The sequence below is a fragment of the Archocentrus centrarchus genome, chromosome 9 (genome assembly GCF_007364275.1).
Source record: "Archocentrus centrarchus isolate MPI-CPG fArcCen1 chromosome 9, fArcCen1, whole genome shotgun sequence".
NCBI lineage: Eukaryota > Metazoa > Chordata > Actinopteri > Cichliformes > Cichlidae > Archocentrus > Archocentrus centrarchus.
In genome coordinates this window covers 523,968-545,151 of record NC_044354.1, presented here as the reverse complement: position 1 = coordinate 545,151, position 21,184 = coordinate 523,968, and the positions used below count along the sequence as shown (strand labels likewise).

Below are 21,184 nucleotides of genomic sequence, written 5' to 3'. Positions count from 1 at the left end.
GCAAGTGAGTCAAATCGGAGCTGATAGTGCAGAAAGACCCCAGACATCGACACCCTGGGAGGTTTACCTGACCTCTGTGAGGCTATCGGGGCCTGTTACCAGGTAACTAACAGAGGGAGTAGTACTTATGCTTTTAGGAAACATTAATGTGACTTTATGTGAAAAACAACAGGAGGCAGATCAGAGCAGAAATAGTCGGGCTTTGCAGGAGCTGGAAACAGATACAGCGTTGCACAACAACGTCCACATGCAGCACCAACTTCAAAGCCCTCCATGTGCTGAAGGCCACGTTATTTCAATTAGCCTCCAACAAAAACCCTTCTTCTACCCCAGCTGGACCCCACCTATCACTCGCAGAGATCAGCCACAGGGGACCCTGTCACTGTGTTTCCTGTTACCCCCCCAAGGGCTCTGTTTTGGAAAAGGAGACGCAGTCAGGTTCAAAGTGGGGGAGAAGACCGCGGGGTAACGTGAGATGACGGTCTGTCCGACGGGGCGTGCCTGCTGGGTGATTCTTTTATTTCTGAGCTCTGAGTGCACACACACAAAGGACACACAACCGTAGTACAACACAATGATTTATTGATTTCCTCTGTGAGTCAGATTCTTTTACTCCGGCATTGTTTTTCAAATACAGATTATATATTATTACAAATATTTCCAGTGAGAATAAAGAGAAGCTTCTTCCTGGTTAGCTTTAGTTTCATCTAAAAGACACTCGCCGAGCCTCTGAAAGCACCGAAGGCAAACTTCTTCATGTACACAAAAATTCAGAAAGCGAGTGTTGACAGAGCGTAAAAAGTCGACCTTTATGTAACATTTGTGGATTTCTCAGTCACTCAGCAAAACCCTTGGTTTGACTGAAGGCTTCGAGCCCACACGTAGGCTGCGCTGAGTTCAGCGTTTCTCAACCAAAGAACGATCGGGTTCACTTCACATTTGACATGAGTCTGAACACATCTGGTCCCATTTTAAACCGAAGGGGGTGTTGATTGTAATGATGATAACTCCATTTAGTATTTATACAATTCTCTCTCTGACGAAGATCGGACGCTCGGTCATGCAGAACGAGGATATAAAAACAACTGTGGCATTTTTCCTTTTCTTCAGTTCCCTCAGTCGTCACCCCATGCACCATTTACCACAACCTGGAGCTTTTCCAAGTTAAACAAGAGCAAAAACATGAGGCCAAACAACAAGCTGAAAGCATCGTGCCTGAGGTTTACTCCGTAAGGTCAACAGGTCAAGAGAACAGCGCCATCCTATTGGGCAGCGCGATGTCCAAATGCTCAGCTCTGAACATGTTTGTGGCCATCGCTGATCGGTCCATAATTCAAAAGGACTCAGAGTTTAGCAGGTCTGCTCTTGGTTCACCATCTGGATCGGCTCGTCTTTTCTCTCTCTGGAAATACAAATGAAAACGAGTCACTGAGCAAACTGAAAAGATTAAGAAGCTAAAACCTGAAAAGCAACAAAAACAAGAATAACACATTTTCATCAGCAGCCCTCCTCCTGCTGCTTCATGGGAGCAGAAGAAGTCATAGACACACTTTCAGCTCAGCTCATAATAAAAGCATTTTAATGCTCTTACTGATAGTGTTTTATTAAGCAGCTGATATAAAACAAGGACGTAAATGTTGAGAGGAAGCTGCAGCACGCCTTCCTGCGGTGTCTGAACTACAGAAGCAGCTTTGGCTGCTTTTTGACCTAAAGCTCAGGAGGATCATTTGAACTTCCTACAATGTCTGGAAGAGGATTCAGACAGAACTGAAAAGGATTACAGCAAGTTTAAAAACATAAAGATCTGATCATATGTGAATCCATTCTTTAAGATCTTCAGTCAGAGGTCATCATTTATGCTTTGGTACTTGGATTTCAGGAATATCTGCACCGACCAGGCTCATTAAACTGCAAATATCTAATCAGCAGTAACTCAGTGCATTCAGCACCAGAGCATCAGAAAGAGGAAGACTTAAAGAGAAACTGCTGCTCGGGCGGGATTTTCACACACAAACATCTGCAGGAAGCCAGAGGAGAGCGGACGATGGCTCTGAGATAGGAAAGCAACAGTAACTCAATTACTGCTCATTACAATGCAGAAGAGCATCTCTGAATACACAGCATGTCAAAGCTTGGAGCAGATGAGCTACAGCAGCAGAAGACCACCACGTGTCGCTCCTGTCAGCTGAGAACGGGAAACTGAGGCTACGATTCACACGAGCTCACCAAAGTGAACAAAAGAAGACTGAAAATCATCGTCTGGTCTGACGAGTCTCAATTTCTGCTGCAACATTCAGATGGTGGAGTCAGAACAGCACGAAAGCACGGCTCCATCCTGCCTGGTATCAACGGTTCAGGCTGGTTTAATGGGGGGGCTACCTGAGTATTGTTGCTGGTTATGTCCAACCTTTGATAACCTCATGTCACAAAGCTCAGATCATCTCAAACTGGTTTTGTGAACCTCCACAGTGACCAGATGTGGTGGGACGGGAGAGTCGCAGCTACTGTGTGATGCGCTCATGTCAATATGGACCAAAGTCTCCAGCAGCTTGTTGAATCTTCGCCTAAGAGAATTCAGCAAGGTGTACCTAATGATGTGTCTGGTCATCTGTGCTGTAAACATCCAACACTGTTAGAAACACCAGCTCACCTCTCACGACCAAATCAGCCAAACAAAAAGAAGGTGTTAGCACCCATCAGCACAGCAGGTTATTAAAGGTGTCCTCCTGTACTACTGATGATGTCATCTTAGCCAACATCTCCAGTGTGATTATGATTTCATTCCACTCCGACATCAACATTAATCAGTCAAATGAGGAGAAGTCGGGAAGAAGCTTCCCAAACTCAGAGCTATTTTTAAGCCATATTTTTAGATGCATAAATGAGACAGAATTTGACGGCTAAGACGGTTTACCTCTCTTCCCACATCAATCCTGAAATTCATTCTCAACCCTTTTCCACATGCAGACAAACACCCCTCTGCCTTTTTGATGTGTCATAAAGCAGAAGTGGAGAAGACATCACAGTACACATGCAGACACACAAACACAGACGCACATCTTATGGTGTAACGACTTTCCTACTACTGCGGTGAGCTGCTGTCGACCTGTCGAAACCTGCAAAGTAACCCTAGATGTGGAAAGTACCCCTGCAGGTCTGAGACACATGCAGCAGGCTCAGGATGCCTTAGTTACACACACACACACACACACACACACACACACACACACACACACACACACACAGAGTTGTGTAGTATCACTGCTCCTTTCCCCCAGACACACAACCCAGACATGATGTGAAATACAGTAAGACCCCTGCTGCTTCCACCCTGACACGCTTCTGATGTTGGAGACGAATCGGTGTCTGCACTCGTCAGGAGGAGATTGTGGGTGCATGTGTGTTCATGCATGTCAGTGTCACCGCTCATTTTAGGAATGTGTAAGATGTCTCAACACACTCGGGCTACTGTATGAACACCATCTTTATATTATTTAGAGTGTTGGCTATAAATGCATCTGTTAATTTAACTTCATTTATATTAAAACTGTACCTGCTCTGAGTTTTTGTGCTTTATGCCTGATAATCAGTTTATTTAATAACACCTACTTGACTGTTTTGTCAGTTCCACGCCGCTGAGTGCAAAGACTCATGGGACTGTTAATGTCTATGTTCAAATCATTAACTTTAAAGCATGAATGTGGTGGATGTGTGATGTGGTTTCCAGTGTTTGTGTGGTGAAAAACAGTGTTATGGCTCAGCTATAGCAACAGGCCACCATGGAGCAGACTCCCAGAACTCGCTCTGCTGATTCAGCTCACTATCCTGTCCATCATTGTTGTAGTGCATCATTTAAATACTCTTTGCAATATAAAGTTATTCATCTTAACTTTGCATCATTTCTAAGCCAGCATATTTGTGTGTGTGTGTGCTGTGAGTCTCCAGTAGCAGCATGTGTACCAGCATGCTGTCTGAGATCACCTGACTCACATCTGCAGACCTTTTGACACTCATCTTTTTACACCTGGCCTCCTACGATCAAGACTTCAAGAGAGGGCAGGTGTGCACGCTCCTCGCCCTCACGTCTTCAAAACATAGCAGATTCATCCACCCCCCCAAGCCCCAAGTGATGCTGGGAGCAGGAGGTGGTTCTTGAGTACTAACATCCATCTTTTGCCTTCTCCTGCCATAGTTATGATGGGGGAAAGCCCAAATGAAGTCTGTGAAGCCATAAAACAGGCCTTTAATTTACCTGCATATGCCCAGGAGCGAGCGCTACTATTGGCCTCTTGTTTCTCTGGACTGCAGTCATAAGTATGATCCCACGGGGTGTACAGGTTTGATCAGATCAGAAAGAAAATGTATGAGTAACGTTTAGGAGGCTGGGACATGCTGAATATCAAACGAGCAGGTGGGATTCATTGCATCTGTGTGTGTCTCTGCGAGCACAGCAAAAAGGTGACTTGGGAGGAAATGAGAGGGAAAGAGGACCTCTAGCTATGTACCAACTTCCAACTTCAAACGTATAATCTCATCAAAGACAGAATGAAAGATATATGGGTGGCTATTGCTGCAGGCCTACCAAACAAAAACAAGCCAATAGTTATGTCTTAATTCAGAGAGCGCCTGACCCGAGGAGACCTTACACTTGTGCTTCATACTGAGAGAAGCACAAAGAACAGAGACAGACGAGCATTTATGTGATCTGATATTATCTCACTGATCAGCTCCAGTGTTTCCTGTGCTTTATCTGCACGACACCTGAGCTCATGCTTGGGATGCATCTGTAATTTCTGCTAGCTATTTATGATGAGACCCGACAGTATCCAAACTAAGCTTCCTCTTTGGACAGGAAGTCATTACTTTCTGTCCTAATATGGGGACGATGGGTTTATTTTACAGCATAACACAAGAAAGTGAACATGGCTTATCAAAGTATGAAAACACTACTGAGCAGAATCAAGTATGAAGTGCAGAAAAGCCCAAATGTAATGTCCCCATTTGAGACTACAGCCTCTATTAAAGTACTCAAAGTACTGAGGTGACAGTAAGAAAACAGAAATCACTCACTGTGGATGTTTTTTCTAAAACTCGCTTGTAGAAGCAGAAGTACTTTTGTCCTGTGAGATGAAATCTGCAGCTCATGCCTCGAAGGTTTTAGTGACTTTACCTGTTTTTTTTTTACAGTGTAAATATAAACTAGTTTACTGTTGTTGTGTCAGATGATATAATTTAGCCTCCTGGATATCAAAGCTGTGCTTCTCAGCTAAAAAGCATCAAAGAATCCAGTTGATGAGGTAAGAAATCATTTTTTCATTTATAGAAGTGCAGCAGGTGCAAACCTGTGAGAACTGTAACTCCTCACACTGATATCATATCTGCCTTTGCTTTTTATGACATAAACACAAAGATGGATTATTCTGTGAAGTGTAACTCACCTTTTTTGTTTCCTGTTGTGCAGTTTGATCATTACTGCCACTGCAACCAGAGCTGAGAGGGAACCAACAGCACCGAGTACAAAGCCCACTTGATCATCTGTGAAAGTCACAGCAGCCCAGCATTAAACACTGTTACAGCTTTATTATCTGGAGTAAAGTCATTAATGTTAGGAGAGTATGAAGAAGAGGAAATGGGTGTAAAACTGTGAACTTGATTCGAGCTCTCAGTGCAAGTTTAGACGCTTCCCAAACAAAACATGAGAACGACCCAAAGACGTGGCTCCTGGAGAAGAACCTCCACCAGAGGACCGACGTGAACGTTACTGACTGGCTGAAAAAAGCTGAAAATCTGTGGGTGAACTGAAGACTGAGGTCCACACCAGAACACCATCAAATCTGGAGGAGCCTGAGAGACTCTCCAAAGAAGAGCAGGCTGCAGACACAGAATCAACTGCATCATATCAGGGGGGGCTAAAAAGTTTAGCCCTGGTAGTTTTTGTTTTTGTGAAATAATTTTGTTTCTGTGTAAAATATTATAAGCATCCAAAATAAAACCAGGATCTTTGGAAAAGCTGGGCTAAAAACTCCTGGCTCTGTTTAACATCACTTGGGAAAAAGAATTCATAGGGTGGTAATAATTCTGTCCTCATCTGGATCCGATTATTCAACTCAAACTTCATTGATCAAACAATAAATAATGAAGTAAACAATAGCACATTTCTAGTGAGATGAGTTAAACACGATAGATATCACACAGGGCTCAGTGGAGAAAGGAAGTGCACATCACTCATCTGTAGCACTTGTGAAAATAGAGGAAATATTATGATACATGTTACCAATTCAAGCTCAGAAAATCTGAGTTCATAATAGTTCAGACAGATAAAACTCCTCAGTCTTTATCTCTGAGAGAAATTGCTCGTCAGAATACTGAGTGTTTTCATAGCGCTAACTCAGCCCGACCGCCTCGAGCTACGTTCTTATCACATGAAGCTTTTTCACAGAACAGTTTCTCTGCGATATCGCTGATATCATCTTAAAATCATTCTGCTGTCTCTCCTCGGTTATAGCAAAGATATTTGTTGTTGCCATCTAATGTGTGCATCTCACCCCGCCTGACTTAACGTGACAGGTGCAAAGATTCCTGGAATTTGGAACGTGGAAACTTTATTCGTTAAACGTTCCAAGTACAACCTCTGAAAGCACTCAGCTGCATCGACACACTTAAACACAAAGTCAGGAAGGAGCCAATCAAAACACTGCCTGTCACGGCACCTGCACTTCAGCTCGGTCTATCGCCTGGCGTTTAAAGGGGACTCTGCATGCAAAGTTGCAGCAGCTGTAGTAACCCTGATCAATAACTAATATTTCAACTCAGCAGGATGAAGTTCTTCAGAGCAATGATGCAGACTGGCTGCTTATCAGGTTTGCTTTATTGTATAATTCAGGTACAAAATGAGGGAATAAATGTGAAACGAAAGCAGGAAGAACTTTTTGTTTTCCTTAGTTTTGCTGCTTCACACACAAACAAACCCCAAAGACATTTTATTTTATTTAATGATGGATGAGAATTTTTTGTTTAATTCTCAGACAGTAAAAACTGCCACTGATGGCTTTACCCGGAGAGCTGAAAGTTTGGAGTATTATTAGATCAGTAAGAACACCTTCCCTCTTATGAGCCTCGTGTAAGTGGGTGTTTTAAACAGAGAGTAATCCGGTCTGTGTGACAGCAGCACGGGGAGAAGGGCTGAAAAATGCTATTTTTTAATGTTACATTTGAATGCATCTTATTTGGTTAAGGAAAAGACAAATTCCAGAGACCCCAACCTTTCATACAGCCTCTGTTAGCTGAGCTGAAGTCGCCCCTCCACCACACGGCCTGTCATGTACACGTGTGCATAGAATAATAAGTCAGTTTTGTACACTGTGGTCAGTCAGAAGGCTTCTCTGTATATGCTGGTTGGCTTCCTGATCACAGATCTGAGGTGAAAATGCTCAGTTTGTGTCTTTAACAGGACTTCACCAACCAGCCGCCGATGCCACAGCACGTGTGCATCTTTGACACAAACTCTGAAACATGAAGGTGCAGATCTTATAATCTTCAGCACCGTGTGAAACAGCACTGCAGTTTTTCCTTAATCCTTTACCAACACTCAGCACTGCTGACACCTCATCCTTATGTTGGCTTTGAAGTAAACAGACTCGTCAATATCAGCGTAAAATAAAACAGAACTTGTGAAAAGAATAGAAACAATAAAAATGTGACAGAGAGGTGAGAAAACCTGCTGAGCGGATTTTATCAGGCAGAGACAGAAACGGCCACGAGCGAGACCCTGAAATGTGAGCAACATGACTGCTTTTAAGGTCTCGAGCTGCCCCTGGTTGGCATTTCAAAGCTCATTCTCCTACGCAACCTGAATTTACCAACCAATTTCATCTCTCTGTCAGCGCTCAGCTGCTCTATCTCAGGGGGATCTGAGACAGAACCACGGCAAGAAAATTGAGCGAGACTTTGTCTTGCAACCCACGTCACCATTCCTGCTCGATCCCCTTCTGGCAGCTGTCACCTTTCCTTTAATCGCTTTATTCTCCTCTATGCAAGGAACTTTATTAATATTATAAGGCCATTAAGGTGGGTTGAACCCGTTATTGGTATGCATCTGATACTCAGCCCGGGGTATTGTTTTTCAGAGGACCGTGACGAGGCAGTAAACTCTGTAACCTTGTAAGTGTCTCTCAGCCCCATCAGAGCTGAGATCAGAAGCACTCAGGAGACTCTGTCCAAACTCCACCTTCACTTCTCCAACACTCCCGTCTATCCAGCAGAACATATTAACATTATCCTCACAGCACACTGCACCACTACCACCACCTGAAATCTGGAATGGTTAAAAAGCACGCTGACAAGTACAGCATCATCTCCAACAGCTGAGGCTCGTGGTGATAGGAAACTTCACAGAGATCCACTTTTGATGGGAAGGACTTACTGTCACCTCTGCTGATAGCAGGCACCATTTCAGCAGCAGCTCATTAAAGTGACTCACAGAAGAAGTCAAACTGGATGCGGCCGCACGGCCTTTTCATCTTAGCCGTGACTCCGATCTGCGACTGCTCGGCCTGCACATCCGCCGCAGTGATTCATTTAAGGGGAGGAGGAGCGCTCCGCCAGGGCGTCTCCAGCTCCGTCTGGATTTAGTGTTGTTTACTTGGTTAGAGGTCACAGCTCATGCAACACCTGCCACTGAGAACCTGAGGTCATGTTGGCAGTTGTTAGCTCTGATTTGTTTAATGAGAGGGCCGCAGCTAATGTAATCATTGTCACATAGCTAAAAAGGTCCACCTTTGTGTGTGTGTGTGTGTGTGTGTGTGTGTGTGTGTGTGTGTGTGTGTGTGTGTGTGTGTGTGGCCTTGCAGAATGGGCACATGTAAAGTACTACATCACTGCGTACGACTGTTTGTGTGCTGTCAGAGACAGGGTGCAGGGTGCAATCAAAGATGTCCACAGCTTGGACCATAAAGACAAATGAAACCATGTGGCCAGTATTCCTTAAAAGGACAGGAAGTAAAGCAGGAATGTTTCAAAATCAACTATAAAACCTGACTTATGTTTCACAGTGACCTGAGTTTCGTGTGGATGAGCATCACTGCTGATTACAGCTGGTCTCCGGCTATGACCCAGCAGGTTTTCAGCAGCGTCTAAGGCCAAAGGCAGTCCGCGGGGTCAGGAGGCTGACCGGGAGAATTCCCATCATTTTTAACAACATTCACAGGCAGCGTGACTTTGCACCCCACAGGTCACGCTGTCCATGCAGAGCTCTTTGCTCACTGCACATCCTAAATGCGAGATCTGACTTGAGAAAGTTTGGTACACTGGAGGAGATCCAGCCCTCAAAGGTGCACAGGTCCAAGTGGTCAAAAGGGAATTTGTAAGGTAAGGTAATCTTATGCATGATGAAATAATAGCTCAGTTAAATCCTTAGCAAAAAAGTCAGAAAGGAAATCAGTGAGAAAAAAGCCAAATAACAGATGTAGGGAAAACAAACAAGGATATCACCAACAGCTCTGCTCCAGATAACCGTGTTATGAAACCAGTATGCTAATAATTGAATTTGGATCAATTGTATCCAGCTGTACCGAGCTGTTTGTTACAAGGGACTCCAAATCTGTTCTGTGAAGTTAATTTATCCCTGATCACTATCGAGAGGAAGGCTCTGTTTGCAGTTATAACAAGGAAAGGATGGAGGGCAGGAGAGAGGCCACAGAAGGATGAAAGCAGAGGTGGATCAGAGGTTGAGATGTTCTGATTCTCTGATTCACCGCTTTTCAGACGCACCATTTCAACAAATCTTAATTTAAAGGATTAATATGTCAATTATAGTTTTCTTAAAACCAGCCAAGCCTCTGTGACAGAGGCATTAGTCCCCTCTGTCACACTACACGAGGAGGTGATGTTACAAAGTACGTACTGAATACGTTACAGAGTATCCACACTTAATGCAGGCAAACAAACGGGACCTACTGCTCATTACAAACATGTGAACTGTTGCTCACATATTTGTCACATCTGTAGTGCCAAAAAGCCAAAACAAAAATTAAAAAGTAACAGGTGCTACTTAAACAATCTGAGTATGCATGTGTGTGAGTCTTCTTCCCGAACACGGACGTTTGTGGGTTAAAATTAGCAGTAAAAAAACGCTCTGGCTTCCACACTGCAAAATGAATCCTGATGCTGCTGATCCTGAAGGCACTGAGGGGATTCAGCTGGAAATACTGCCACCTAATGGCACCAGCTTAAAACTACAGCACTCGGTTTGAGTTCACAGCTGAGGTGACGAATGAAACCATCAGATGGATCCAGGTGGTTCCAGCTCACAAACAGCCACGCCGGTTCAGGTTCAGGAGTTTTGACCTTTGTATCTGAAGGTCAGCGCGAGGAACCATGAGTCAGTTTAATCTTTGCTTCCAACAGACTGAAACACAAGAACGGGGCTCACCTCCCGTAAGTTTAAACTGACAGAAAAATGACAGCTTTCACATTTTCACCGGCTCTAAATTATATTATACTTCAGTGCCAATGACAGCGTGCAGCAAGGCTCAGCCGGCAGGGAGTCACAAAGAGTTTGAGATATGGAATCAAACACGTTTATAGACATGTGGTACTGAACTGTGCTGCCAGTGGAGACTGTCTTTAAGGATGCATAAAACGTGATTCTTCTCAGACATCCACGTGTGCTACACACTCAACTTTAATTTTTTTTAAAAAGCACAAAGCTGTGACTCTCCAAACTGATGTAAAAGCATCAGAAAATGTAGAAAAACATAGAAGAAGAGACTGTTTAGAAGAGACATTTTCATTTTATATAATACACATAATATCATACACAGATCAGGCACAACATTATGACCACCATATTGTGTTGGTCCCTCTTTTGCTGACCCATCGAGGGGTGGACTCCAGCAGACCCCTGAAGCTGTGCTGTGGTATCTGAACCAGGATGTTGTTCAACAAAGATCAGGTAGGTGGTACGTGTCAACGTAACCTCCACATGGACGGCAGGGTCCAAGGTCTCCCAGCAGAACATTGCCCAAAGCATCACACTCTGCTGTTGCTGCCTGGCCTTCAGGTGTTCCCAGCTAAGTGAACCAGAGCCAATATTAATTTTAACAATTTGAGCTGCAGCAGCTCGTCTGCTGGATCGGACCACACGGGTCAGCCTTCACCCCACATGTGCATCACTGAGCCTCAGCTGCCCATGACCCTGCTGCTGGTTCACTGCTGTTCCTTCCTCGGACCATTTTGATAGATACTGCCCCCTGCAGACCAGTTTGGAGGTGCTCTGACCCAGTCATCCAGCCATCATAATTTGGACCTTATCAAACTCTCTCAAATCCTTTTGTTTTTCCATTTTTCCTGTTTTTAACACATTAAATCTGAGGACTAAATATTGACCTGCTCCCTGATATTTCCCACCCACTAACAGCTGCCATGATGAAGATAATCAGTTCACTTCAGTGGTCATAATGTGATGCCTGATTGGTGTATGTGTTCATATTACTGCTGCTTTTCTCACATTCATCCCTGCTGATCTCATTTCACCATAACGCAGACATTTATTCATTTATTGTGCTTTTCATTGTAGAGCCTACCTGTGATACAGTAGGGCTGCTCTCCCGTCCAGGTCCCGTCACCCAGACAGGTGCGCTCTGCAGATTCATACATTATGTAGCCTTGGCTGCAGGTGAAGCTCAGAGTACTCGCCTCCAGGTAACGAGTCCCATTCTTTCTCCCATTCCTTGGTGTGGGAAGCCAGCCACAAGACACCACTGAGGGAGCATAACACATTCAATCATATCACTGCAGATCTATGAACATAAAAACTTTCAAAAACAATATTTACACTTATTTATACAAGTTTATTTTCTGCACAATGTGACTATAGTGTACAGTCACTTCTACCCAACAACACGTGCTGAGTCACATTTTCAGATCTTCTATTTTTATTTATCTATTTATTTATTTGTTTGTTTATTTATTTTGCCTGGCTTCAGGGCTTCCATCAGGGCTCGGTGTTCCTCGTAGGCCCTGAGGGTGGCATTTCCCACCGTGAGGTTCTGAGTCATCAGGGCATCGTGTTTACAGAACTGCGCCCCTTCTCCGTAACACATCACCAACACGTCTGCCACCAAAGGGTCATCAAGGCTCTGAGGAGGAGAAAAGGCTGGAACGAAGGCCGCGTCGTGGCTCGATGGGACAGAATACAGGTGCAACAGGTGCTCCGAGTCATAGGTGAACAGGGAGGAGTTCTTTGAAATGTTCCCTGTGGAGACACACACACACACACACACACACACACACACACACACACACACACACACACACACACACAGGTTTTTAAGATTAAAAATAATAAACTAAAGATCTAAAACTGATTGTTTTCTAAAGTGTAGTATTAAAAGTAAAATAATTAGTAACTCTATAATTTGCAGGGAAGAACTTTCAGTCATTTTCTGTTGATTGATTGACTGATTGGTGAAAGATCTGTCCTGTAAACACAGAGACCCCAAATTTGTGCTCTCACTTCCTCTTAATGGACTCTTAAATGTATCAGAGTTAACTGGAAACATGTATCTTCTCCTGCTGCGCGCTCAGAGGTTTAATAAAAATGTATGTATAATCACATTTTGCTTTTGTAAAGACAGAAAATTAAAACCTTTATTAGCACATTTATTGATCTGCAGTGATAACTGGTTATCAGCATTGATCACTCTGATTGATTCTTTGCTGTTTCACAAACAAAAGCCTCTCACACTTACAGCCGGCTCCAAAGGTAAAAACCTCCTCCGACGTGGCGTTAGCTGAGGGGATGACCTCACCGAGCTGCGTGGTGAGGTCATCTGACGGGTCGGAGTTCATCGAACCCAGGAGACCCCGGGCGTGGCGGTTAAACTCTGCTGGAAGCAGCACGGTCACCGCCATGTTTCCTCCAAACATACGAGCCTCCACAGCAGCGCCGGAGGAAAAGGTCACAGTCACGCTCTCGGGGCAGGAGCTGAACACGAAAACTCCTGGAAGAGATCGATGCTAGAGTGAGTTTATAATAACTTCATGTTCCAGCCTAATAACAGGAGCAATGAAACTAAAGACTGGAGTCACTGCTGTGATTCATAAAACAGGATCTCATTAAAAATGCCTCAAATTTAAATATGTTAAAGCAGCTGATGATAAATGTAAGCAGTGGATAAACACCAACAGCAGCTGGAAATCCTTAAAGATCACCACAAAAATCAATTTTATTTATTAATAATTAAGAAGCTGCTTTTGCTGCATGTGAAGAGTCAGGAGTGCCTAACGCCTCACCGTGTAGCTCCATCCAGCTCTGCTCAGTGAACGGGAGGACGCTTTGGTTCTTCAGCACCTGAAGGCGGGCTCCTGCTGCCAGACGCACCTCAATAACATCCGAACCGTTCTGTTTCATAGCAACTGATGACAGCCGTGTGGCTCTGGCCAAAGTACCTTATTTTTGAATATAAATATTACATAGTTAAAGATGCATTATTAACTCTGAGATCAGCATTAAGGGGCACCTTTTACGCAGCACTGATTGTTTTATTCTTGGACCGCAGACCCTTCTGTGGTCACAGGCAGAACCGTGTGCTTTGGATACTTAGATCCTCCTCAGGGTATCCCCCTGTCACTGACATCAGCTGGAGCCAAAAGTCAAAAAAACATTTTGGAAACACGTTTAAGCGGAGAAGGTGAGCCCGAGCTTTTGGCTCTTCTTACAGATTACTTCAGACTCCACTGTAATGTTATAAATGCATGAGAGAAAATAAGGAAATAAAGGCTGACTAGATGTTTGTCTTCACTGATCTAATGAGGGGACTGTTAATGGCATCAGGCTGTCCAAGTCACATGACTCATGGCTCGTACATAATGGCTAAAGAGAAGTTAACATCTGTTCTTCTTCAGCACATCTGACTGAGACACACCAAGAGGGAAAGAAGGAAACAGGCTGTCATTAAACTAGGAGCTGACATCACTTCCTCTCACTGTGTAAACAAAGTTGGGGGGGCTTGGATTTAAAAGCCAGCAAAATAAGACAAGATGCATCAGGAAATGTGATGTACATGTGGATAAATACCAGAGGCAGACTATAGTGTAAAAAGTAGCCAAATGAAGGTGCAGCTGCATCACGAGGATGAATGAGTGGATACAGACGGAGCGTCCGCCTCCAACAGGGACTCACCGTTCTTCAGCTTCACCTGTGCTGTTCGGACCTGAACACTCAGCTCTGTCTCTGGGGAGGACACGAGGTGATACTCTCCTTTACCGCTGAAAGTGTATCTGAGGCCGTCGAACGTCACGTAATGCGAATGCCCGAGGACGACACCTGTGAGGCATCGAGACACAAATCAACGACGCCCACAAACGCTGTCTCACCTCATCGTCTCATCGCTCACTCATCTGAGCAGTGTTTTTCTAACATTAATACACAGGTTACTCTGTGCCTGTTAATCTTCACTCTGAGCTGCAGATTATTCAGTCGTTCATTTACTTTCCCTGCAAACGGACCTCCTGCTGCTCTAACGACCATTTACAGAGTAAATAATGAGGTCAAGAGGTCATAATGAGTCAGAGGTATTTGGATAAAGATTAACTCTCAGTGAAGGCCTACTTCTTGAACCAATACATATGGATGCTTATAAAGTATATTTATATACATACAAATTTAAAACTAGTACACACTGACAAATTTCTATTTGTTCCATTTTCAGACACCAACGTTTTCTTTTATCAAAGAGAAATGCGCTGTTACAAAATTAACTATTTAATAATAATGATTCAAATAAACAGGTTTATATTCCACTGTTTAATCCAATGTGGTCCATAAATACATGATTTACCTGAAGGACGGTCTCACCTGCTCTTGGTGGCTGGTAGTTTTGACACCCACTCGAAGGGCGATGTTTTAAGTAGACGTGGCAGCGGTCTGACCACAGGCAGCAGTGGTAGAAGCTCAGGACATCATGAAGCCAGTGGGAATACCCCGGCACCCGCGGGGGTTGGACGTAGGGGGGCGAGCCCCAGTCGTGAGCTCTGTCCGGGGTGCTTCCGCCGACCGAGTCTCCCGTGAACACCAGATCACCTGAGTGGTCGTAGCAGCACTGCTGCCCTGCTCCGTGTTCAGGGCTGTAAATAATAAAGTCGCATAAAGAAAGAGCAAAAACATATTTCAGATTTAAATCATCCAAAACTCGATTTGTCTCGATTATGTCACGCCTACCTGGCCTGAATCGCTCGAACACAGTGGACACAACCTGGATGGTAAGTGCACACACTGCCCCGCTCAATGTCACAGCTAGAATCAGTCTGAAATAATAAAATTGATTTAAAATAATGATAAAAATCTTAAATGTTTGACAATATTACCACAATGTTACCCTCACAGTCCAAACAGAAAATCAGCCCTCCTGCCCAAATCCTGCCAGCCATCTTTATATTTGCACCCTGAACAGCAGCTTCCTTTTAAAAACAGTAACAGTTCTTAGTTGTGAGTTTTTAAGCTGTAAATATATTTTAACTGATAAGGATGTGTTCATTTCAGAGTGTAGAAGCCTCACTGTGTCACACACAATCTCTCCTTTTACCGGTGATGTCTGAGGACTCTCTGAGGTACTCACATGAAACCTGCCCGTATCTGCTCGGGCCTGAGCCAAGGTGCAGGGACAGTCGATGAGCTCACTGAGGAAGTCTGGCAGGTTTGTCTCCAGGTCGTCCCACTGCAGACACCTGCTGCGCGCCCAGGCTGCAGAGTTCTCTCTGAAAGCCTCCTCCAGGTGCCAGGCTAACAGGTGAGCGCCACTCCAGAGGCCTCGCACATCTCTGTGTTATAAACCGCACAGCTTTTATCATTCTGAACATAAAATGTGAGGAAACTGTGAAACAAAACGGCCTCTAACAATTTCTCTGCTCAAAGAGGAAATATTTTTGCAGCTAACAGCAGAAGACAAAAAATGACATTTTGGTACAAATAAAATAAAAGAGAACAAAGTATTTCAGATGCTCATATTTCAGATGCTAGCACATTATTTGGTTGATGAATGACTTTAATTTTCATCTAAAATCTATGTTAAATGTTAAATATAACCCACAATAATGAAATCATCATTATACTGATACGCTCACCATAAGGTGCATTTTATGATCAGATTAAATATGACCAAGGTTTCAAATACCGAGGTCAGCGTATGTGAAGGTTTGAGCCAAAATAAATCTCAGCCTCTTCGTTTCAGGCACGTCTCTGCTCGTCCCTCTGCATGACATTTGAATCATTTCAGGACCACAGCTGTGAGCACAGAAGCCCCTCCCACCTGCTGGTGGTACCTGTAAGAACCAAGTCGTCTGAGATGTTTACTAGATGCATCGATGGCATCAGTTTGGACATCGTTCATCTTTCTGCAGTTACCGCGTTCATAAGATTTTCAGAAAACCTGACCTTGACCTTGAGGTCAAGGTCACCATGAATCAAGCTAGTCTGAGATTTTTAGGAGATGCGCCTGTGGTGTGAATTTGGACATCATAGGTCACAGCGTTCTCGAATTATTGTGTTAGCAAAGTTGAAAGGCGGCTGGCCGCCTGGTGGGGTGACGACAATACCCCGACAGCCTTTTTAGGCTGAAGGGGTAACACACACACACACACACACACACACTCCTACAATTGTAACCACTTTGCAACAGATATAAAATCATCAGCATTATGACAAGTTTAAGGTTTTCCAATACTACCAAATATGGATCTGAAATGATGTTTAGACATGAGATAATCAATGCCTGATATGTATTATGGATACCTTTCTCCTTCTGCGGTGGAACCTGCAGTAATGCGGATATTTCCCAGCTCCCAGTCAGAGTATTCCCGTCTGGGTTTGGGGCTGAAGCTGAAGGCACCGCTGTTGGTCAGATTTCTTCCAAGAGAGTAGAGGTAGTGCAGCTGGGCCTGCGGTGGGGGCGATGCATTCGTCCCTCCTCCTGTTTGGGACTCTCTGTAAGCCCACAGCTCTACGTTGATCCTCTCTGCTCGAATCAAAGAATTGTTCCAAGTCATCTTCAGTCGCCCCCCCACATTCGGTGTGCCGTAGTTTTGCCACTGCGTTGCATTCACCAGGATAACTTTGGAAGTAGGGTCTGCTTTACTGGGATGGACTGACAGTTAAACATAACACATGTAAACACAGGTGGTACTAACAGTACTAATAATTTAATGGGAGCAATAATAAGCAATAATGTTATTTAATTTTTTCACACTGGCCAATATCTAGATGGGAAAATGGGAATTAAAATACTGTAAACACAATAAAGGTTTCTTTAAATAGCATTTAAAATACTTTCCAAACCTTCCTTAGTTTCTTTTTATTCATTTAGTTTCTAAATAATCCTGACAGGCAGTGGTGCGTCCACAGCAGCTGACCTGAAAAATACTGTGCAGATCGGTCAAAATTGATGCCGTCTGTGGAGACATCAAACGGTATCCAACCCGTCTCATACAACAGAGGAGAGATACAGTACGCGTGGCCCTCAGCATCAATAAATCCATCACGTAAAATTTCACCTTTGAACCTGCACAAAAAAGAACACAATTTATTAGACATGTGAGTCTCACAAGAACTGTGTGGCTCACAGAGCCGATCTGTGAATGTATCCTTACTGAAACCCAGTGATTACAGGAAGAAGTAACAATTCATTTTATTATTGTGACAGAAAAGGAAAAACATGAGTACAGAGAAACTAATGAATAACAAACATGACTACAAACTCCAGCTTATGTATTTCCTTAACATCAAAGTCAAATCTTTCTCCTTCACAGTTGGTCATGACCACCTTTCAGCACTGGGAACTGCCTCATTACCCACACTGCCCTCTAAATACTAATAAACATATCTCTCACCTTAAAATTAAAGATTATAATCATATACTCCAAAAGCGCACCTGCAGAGAAGCTTCCCACCGGGAGGAAGGTCCAAACTGAGACACCTGAGCGCTTCTCCACCCAGCATGGAGCTGGAGTGAGGCATCACCTGGAAACAGGACTGGTTGTAATCTGCACAGCAGCTCATCAAAGTCATACAGGTGGCGCGGCAGGAGCACTTCTCCAGGACATCTCCACACCGTCCCCTGCATGTCTGACCTAGTAAACAATAGCTATTTACACTAATAAATAAATCAAAATCTATGTAACAACCGCACTGCCGCTATACGACATCATTTTCATTCTTAAAAAACAGCCTTACCAGCTGTGTGAGATGAAAACATAAGAAGCAATCCACAGAGGAAAAATAAGTTCCTGAAGTTTCCCCTCATCTTTGGCTCGGAGACCAGAGCACCTTTCACGCTCCTGCCTGTTACACCATGTCTGGCTGAAAGTCTGCCAAAGGTCATCGGAGGAAATTAAGTATCCGAGTGTGGTTACAGCTGTGAATCACGAGGCACTGATTCACAAACTAACGCAGACCGGAAGTTTTTATTTATTGATTTTCTTTCAGGAAACAGACAACGTGCACATATTCTCCCCAATACTCGCACTGTCACGTAACTCATTTCATGTTCAGCTATTTTTGAGTAACAAGTTTAACCAGTAACTCCTGCATGTCTCACTCGTCGTATTCACGTATAAACTCGCGAGATTTCAGGGCGAGCGTTTGGCGCATAAGCACAGCTCTCATCTTTCCTGCAAATAGACTGGAAATGAGCCGCGGGTGGTGGGGGTTGTTGCATTAAATGAAGCTACTGTTGTGTGTTGTGATTCGTGCCGTTTCGTTTCGAGTCCGCCGCGTTTACCGAACCCGGAATAAAAGATGCGACTTTGCTCTCAGTCAGCTAGCCTAGCAAGCTAACGAGCTAGCAGCAGCATCAGCTGCGGGTTAAAGACGTCAGTGTCGGGGAGGCTGCTCGCTGGGAAATGTATGTTCTCTACACGATTATCGCAGCTTTGGTTTGTTTCTTCATTTTGAAATGGATGAAGAGGAGGAGATATTTCACCGACCTGCAAAGGCTGGATGGTAAAACAGTTCTTATAACAGGTAAATGCAGCCAGCGCCTCACGTTTAGTCACCTTATTTGCTATTGAAGAAGAAGAAGAAGAAGAAACAGCCTTTATTGTCCCACAGAGGGGAAATTTGGGTGTAACAGCAGCCGCAGTTATTATAAATATAAATAAAGATATAATAATTCACACTATTAAGAAAAGAATATATATAAAATCAACAAACAATATTAACCTTAATACTACTAATAATAACACTATATACAATGTACATGATTGCAGTGCTAGTGGGGTTTAAATTTATAGTATAAGTCTAAATGCTGAATAATATTACAGTCAGATTTTAGATTATTCCATGCAGGAGTACAGTCATAGGTTTCACATGAGTGCTAACATATAAATGTCCTGTTTTTCCCCCATAGGTGGTAATTCAGGCGTAGGTAAGGAGACCGCTGCCGCCTTGGCTCTGAGAGGTGCCCGTGTCATCATCGCTTGCAGAGACCCGGACAAAGCTGAGAAGGCTGTGAGGGAGATCAAGGTGAAGAGCCACAGTCTGAACGTCCTTCACATGGAGCTGGATCTGGCCAACCTGCGCTCAGTGAGGGAGTTCTGTAAGAGCTTCCTCCAGAAGGAGAAGAGGCTTGACATCCTGATCAATAGTGCAGGTGAGGGTCTCGGCCACATCTGGGCCTCTTTATCTATGAAACAGTATCACAAGTTTAATCGGTGATGTTTGGGTTTATGTCTTAAATTCACCTCTTTCCTGTCTCATCTGATCTCATGGTTTTCCTTTCCCCTTGTGCAGGCATGCCCAGCATCCTCGACTGGACGGACGACGGCTTCAGCATGTGTTTCGGAGTCAACCATTTAGGTCACTTCCTTCTAACCAACCTGCTCCTTCCTCGCCTGAAGGAGTGTGCCCCCAGCCGGGTGGTGACCCTCACATGCTCCACCTACAAGTACCAGAAACTGGATTTCCAGGACCTCAACTACAACCTGCTTCCGTTCTTCACCTACTGCCGTAGCAAGCTGGCCAACATCTACTTCAGTCAGGAACTGGCTCGCATCACTGAAGGGAAGGGAGTGACTTCATACGCTGTGCACCCTGGTAAAGCTTTTTATCATCAATTCTCTCTAATCAGGTTTTAGGACGTCCTCCTCCTACAGTTTATCCTGAGAAGGGTTTAAAAGGCTAAAGAGTTCATTTTATCTTTGATGGTTTATCTTTCTCCTTTTTATACTGCGTTCAAATGTTTGTTTTTAATTCTCAGTCACTATTAAGTTTTTTCAGTTAAAGACAGTCATTTTTTGGTTCCACCATCTTTGTGTTCAGACACTACAAGGCATTAAAACACTGAGAAGTGTTTTCCATCATTTTCTGACATTAATAAAATAGACTGTATAACTTATGAGGAGACACTAAGAGTTTGAAAAGTGAAGTCAGAATGGGACACCCTCAAATCAGGAACTTTCAGCGTTCTCGATCTGTGACATCAGTGAACTCGTTCACCATGAAATTAATTTTCATAGCTTATTGAATGCAACATGTTTTTTTTATTTTGTAAGTTATGGTCCTCTTTAGAGTTGGAGGATGATTTATTTTAATGAGTTTTCCTCCTTCCTTGGTTTTTCAGTCTACCTTTTGCTCATGAATCCAGTCATCAGGGAAAATGTCAGAATAGGAGATGATGTCAGTACTGGATCTGAGATTCTTTTTCTGGATTAGGAAAAATAAAACCATGCACAGCAGCTGAAATTGACCGTCCTAACCTCCTCTTCTTCTTGACCGCTCAGACAGTTGAAGGCCTCATGTAAACACGTTGACACTTTTACAATGACGTCCCTGCTGATTTGTGTCGCTCCAGGTTTTATCCAAAGCGGCTGGACGTGCCACTACTCCTTCCTGTTCCGTATGCTGATGCAGGTGGTGATGTGGATGTTTTTTGTGTCGTGTGAGGTCGGGGCTCAGACTGTCATCTACTGTGCCGTGTCAGACGAAGCTGCCAAACACAGCGGGGGCTACTTCGTCGACTGCCGACCCGCCGCGCTCCGTCCTTTTGCCAAAGACGCTGGTGTGGCCAAAAAACTGTGGGAGGCCAGCGAGAGACTGGTGAAACTGGCTTAAGGAAGACGCTGAGGACACATTTAAATGACCCCTCCCCTGCTGGTCTTTGTGTACAATATTTATGCAGATTTTGTTGTTTTT

At 43.9% G+C, this 21,184-nt stretch overlaps 2 protein-coding genes across 5 annotated transcripts; one reads left to right on the top strand and one right to left on the bottom strand.

Annotated features, from left to right (window-relative positions):
* Positions 1-562: 562 nt before the first annotated feature.
* Positions 563-18,572, bottom strand: susd2 (sushi domain containing 2). 4 transcript variants are annotated; one of them, XM_030736964.1, is made up of 14 exons: positions 18,227-18,572; positions 17,925-18,123; positions 17,407-17,555; positions 16,790-17,141; positions 15,618-15,819; positions 15,221-15,306; positions 14,858-15,126; positions 14,183-14,326; positions 13,294-13,449; positions 12,750-13,001; positions 11,975-12,253; positions 11,583-11,759; positions 5,439-5,535; positions 563-1,402 (listed from the first exon to the last, which is right to left on the bottom strand). In XM_030736964.1, the coding sequence occupies exons 1-14, from the start codon at positions 18,372-18,374 to the stop codon at positions 1,351-1,353; spliced, it is 2,562 nt and encodes an 853-aa protein (XP_030592824.1). In that variant the 5' UTR covers positions 18,375-18,572; the 3' UTR covers positions 563-1,350. The 4 variants fall into 4 exon arrangements, with proteins under 4 accessions (XP_030592824.1, XP_030592826.1, XP_030592827.1 ...); XM_030736966.1 differs by having other exon boundaries at positions 17,925-18,137; positions 18,227-18,342; XM_030736967.1 differs by having other exon boundaries at positions 17,925-18,013; positions 18,227-18,287.
* A 40-nt stretch (positions 18,573-18,612) lies between these two features.
* Positions 18,613-21,184, top strand: LOC115785400 (retinol dehydrogenase 14). The gene is made up of 4 exons (XM_030736971.1): positions 18,613-19,015; positions 19,401-19,643; positions 19,784-20,086; positions 20,844-21,184. Exons 1-4 carry the CDS (start codon positions 18,895-18,897, stop codon positions 21,101-21,103), a joined length of 927 nt encoding a protein of 308 aa, XP_030592831.1. The 5' UTR covers positions 18,613-18,894; the 3' UTR covers positions 21,104-21,184.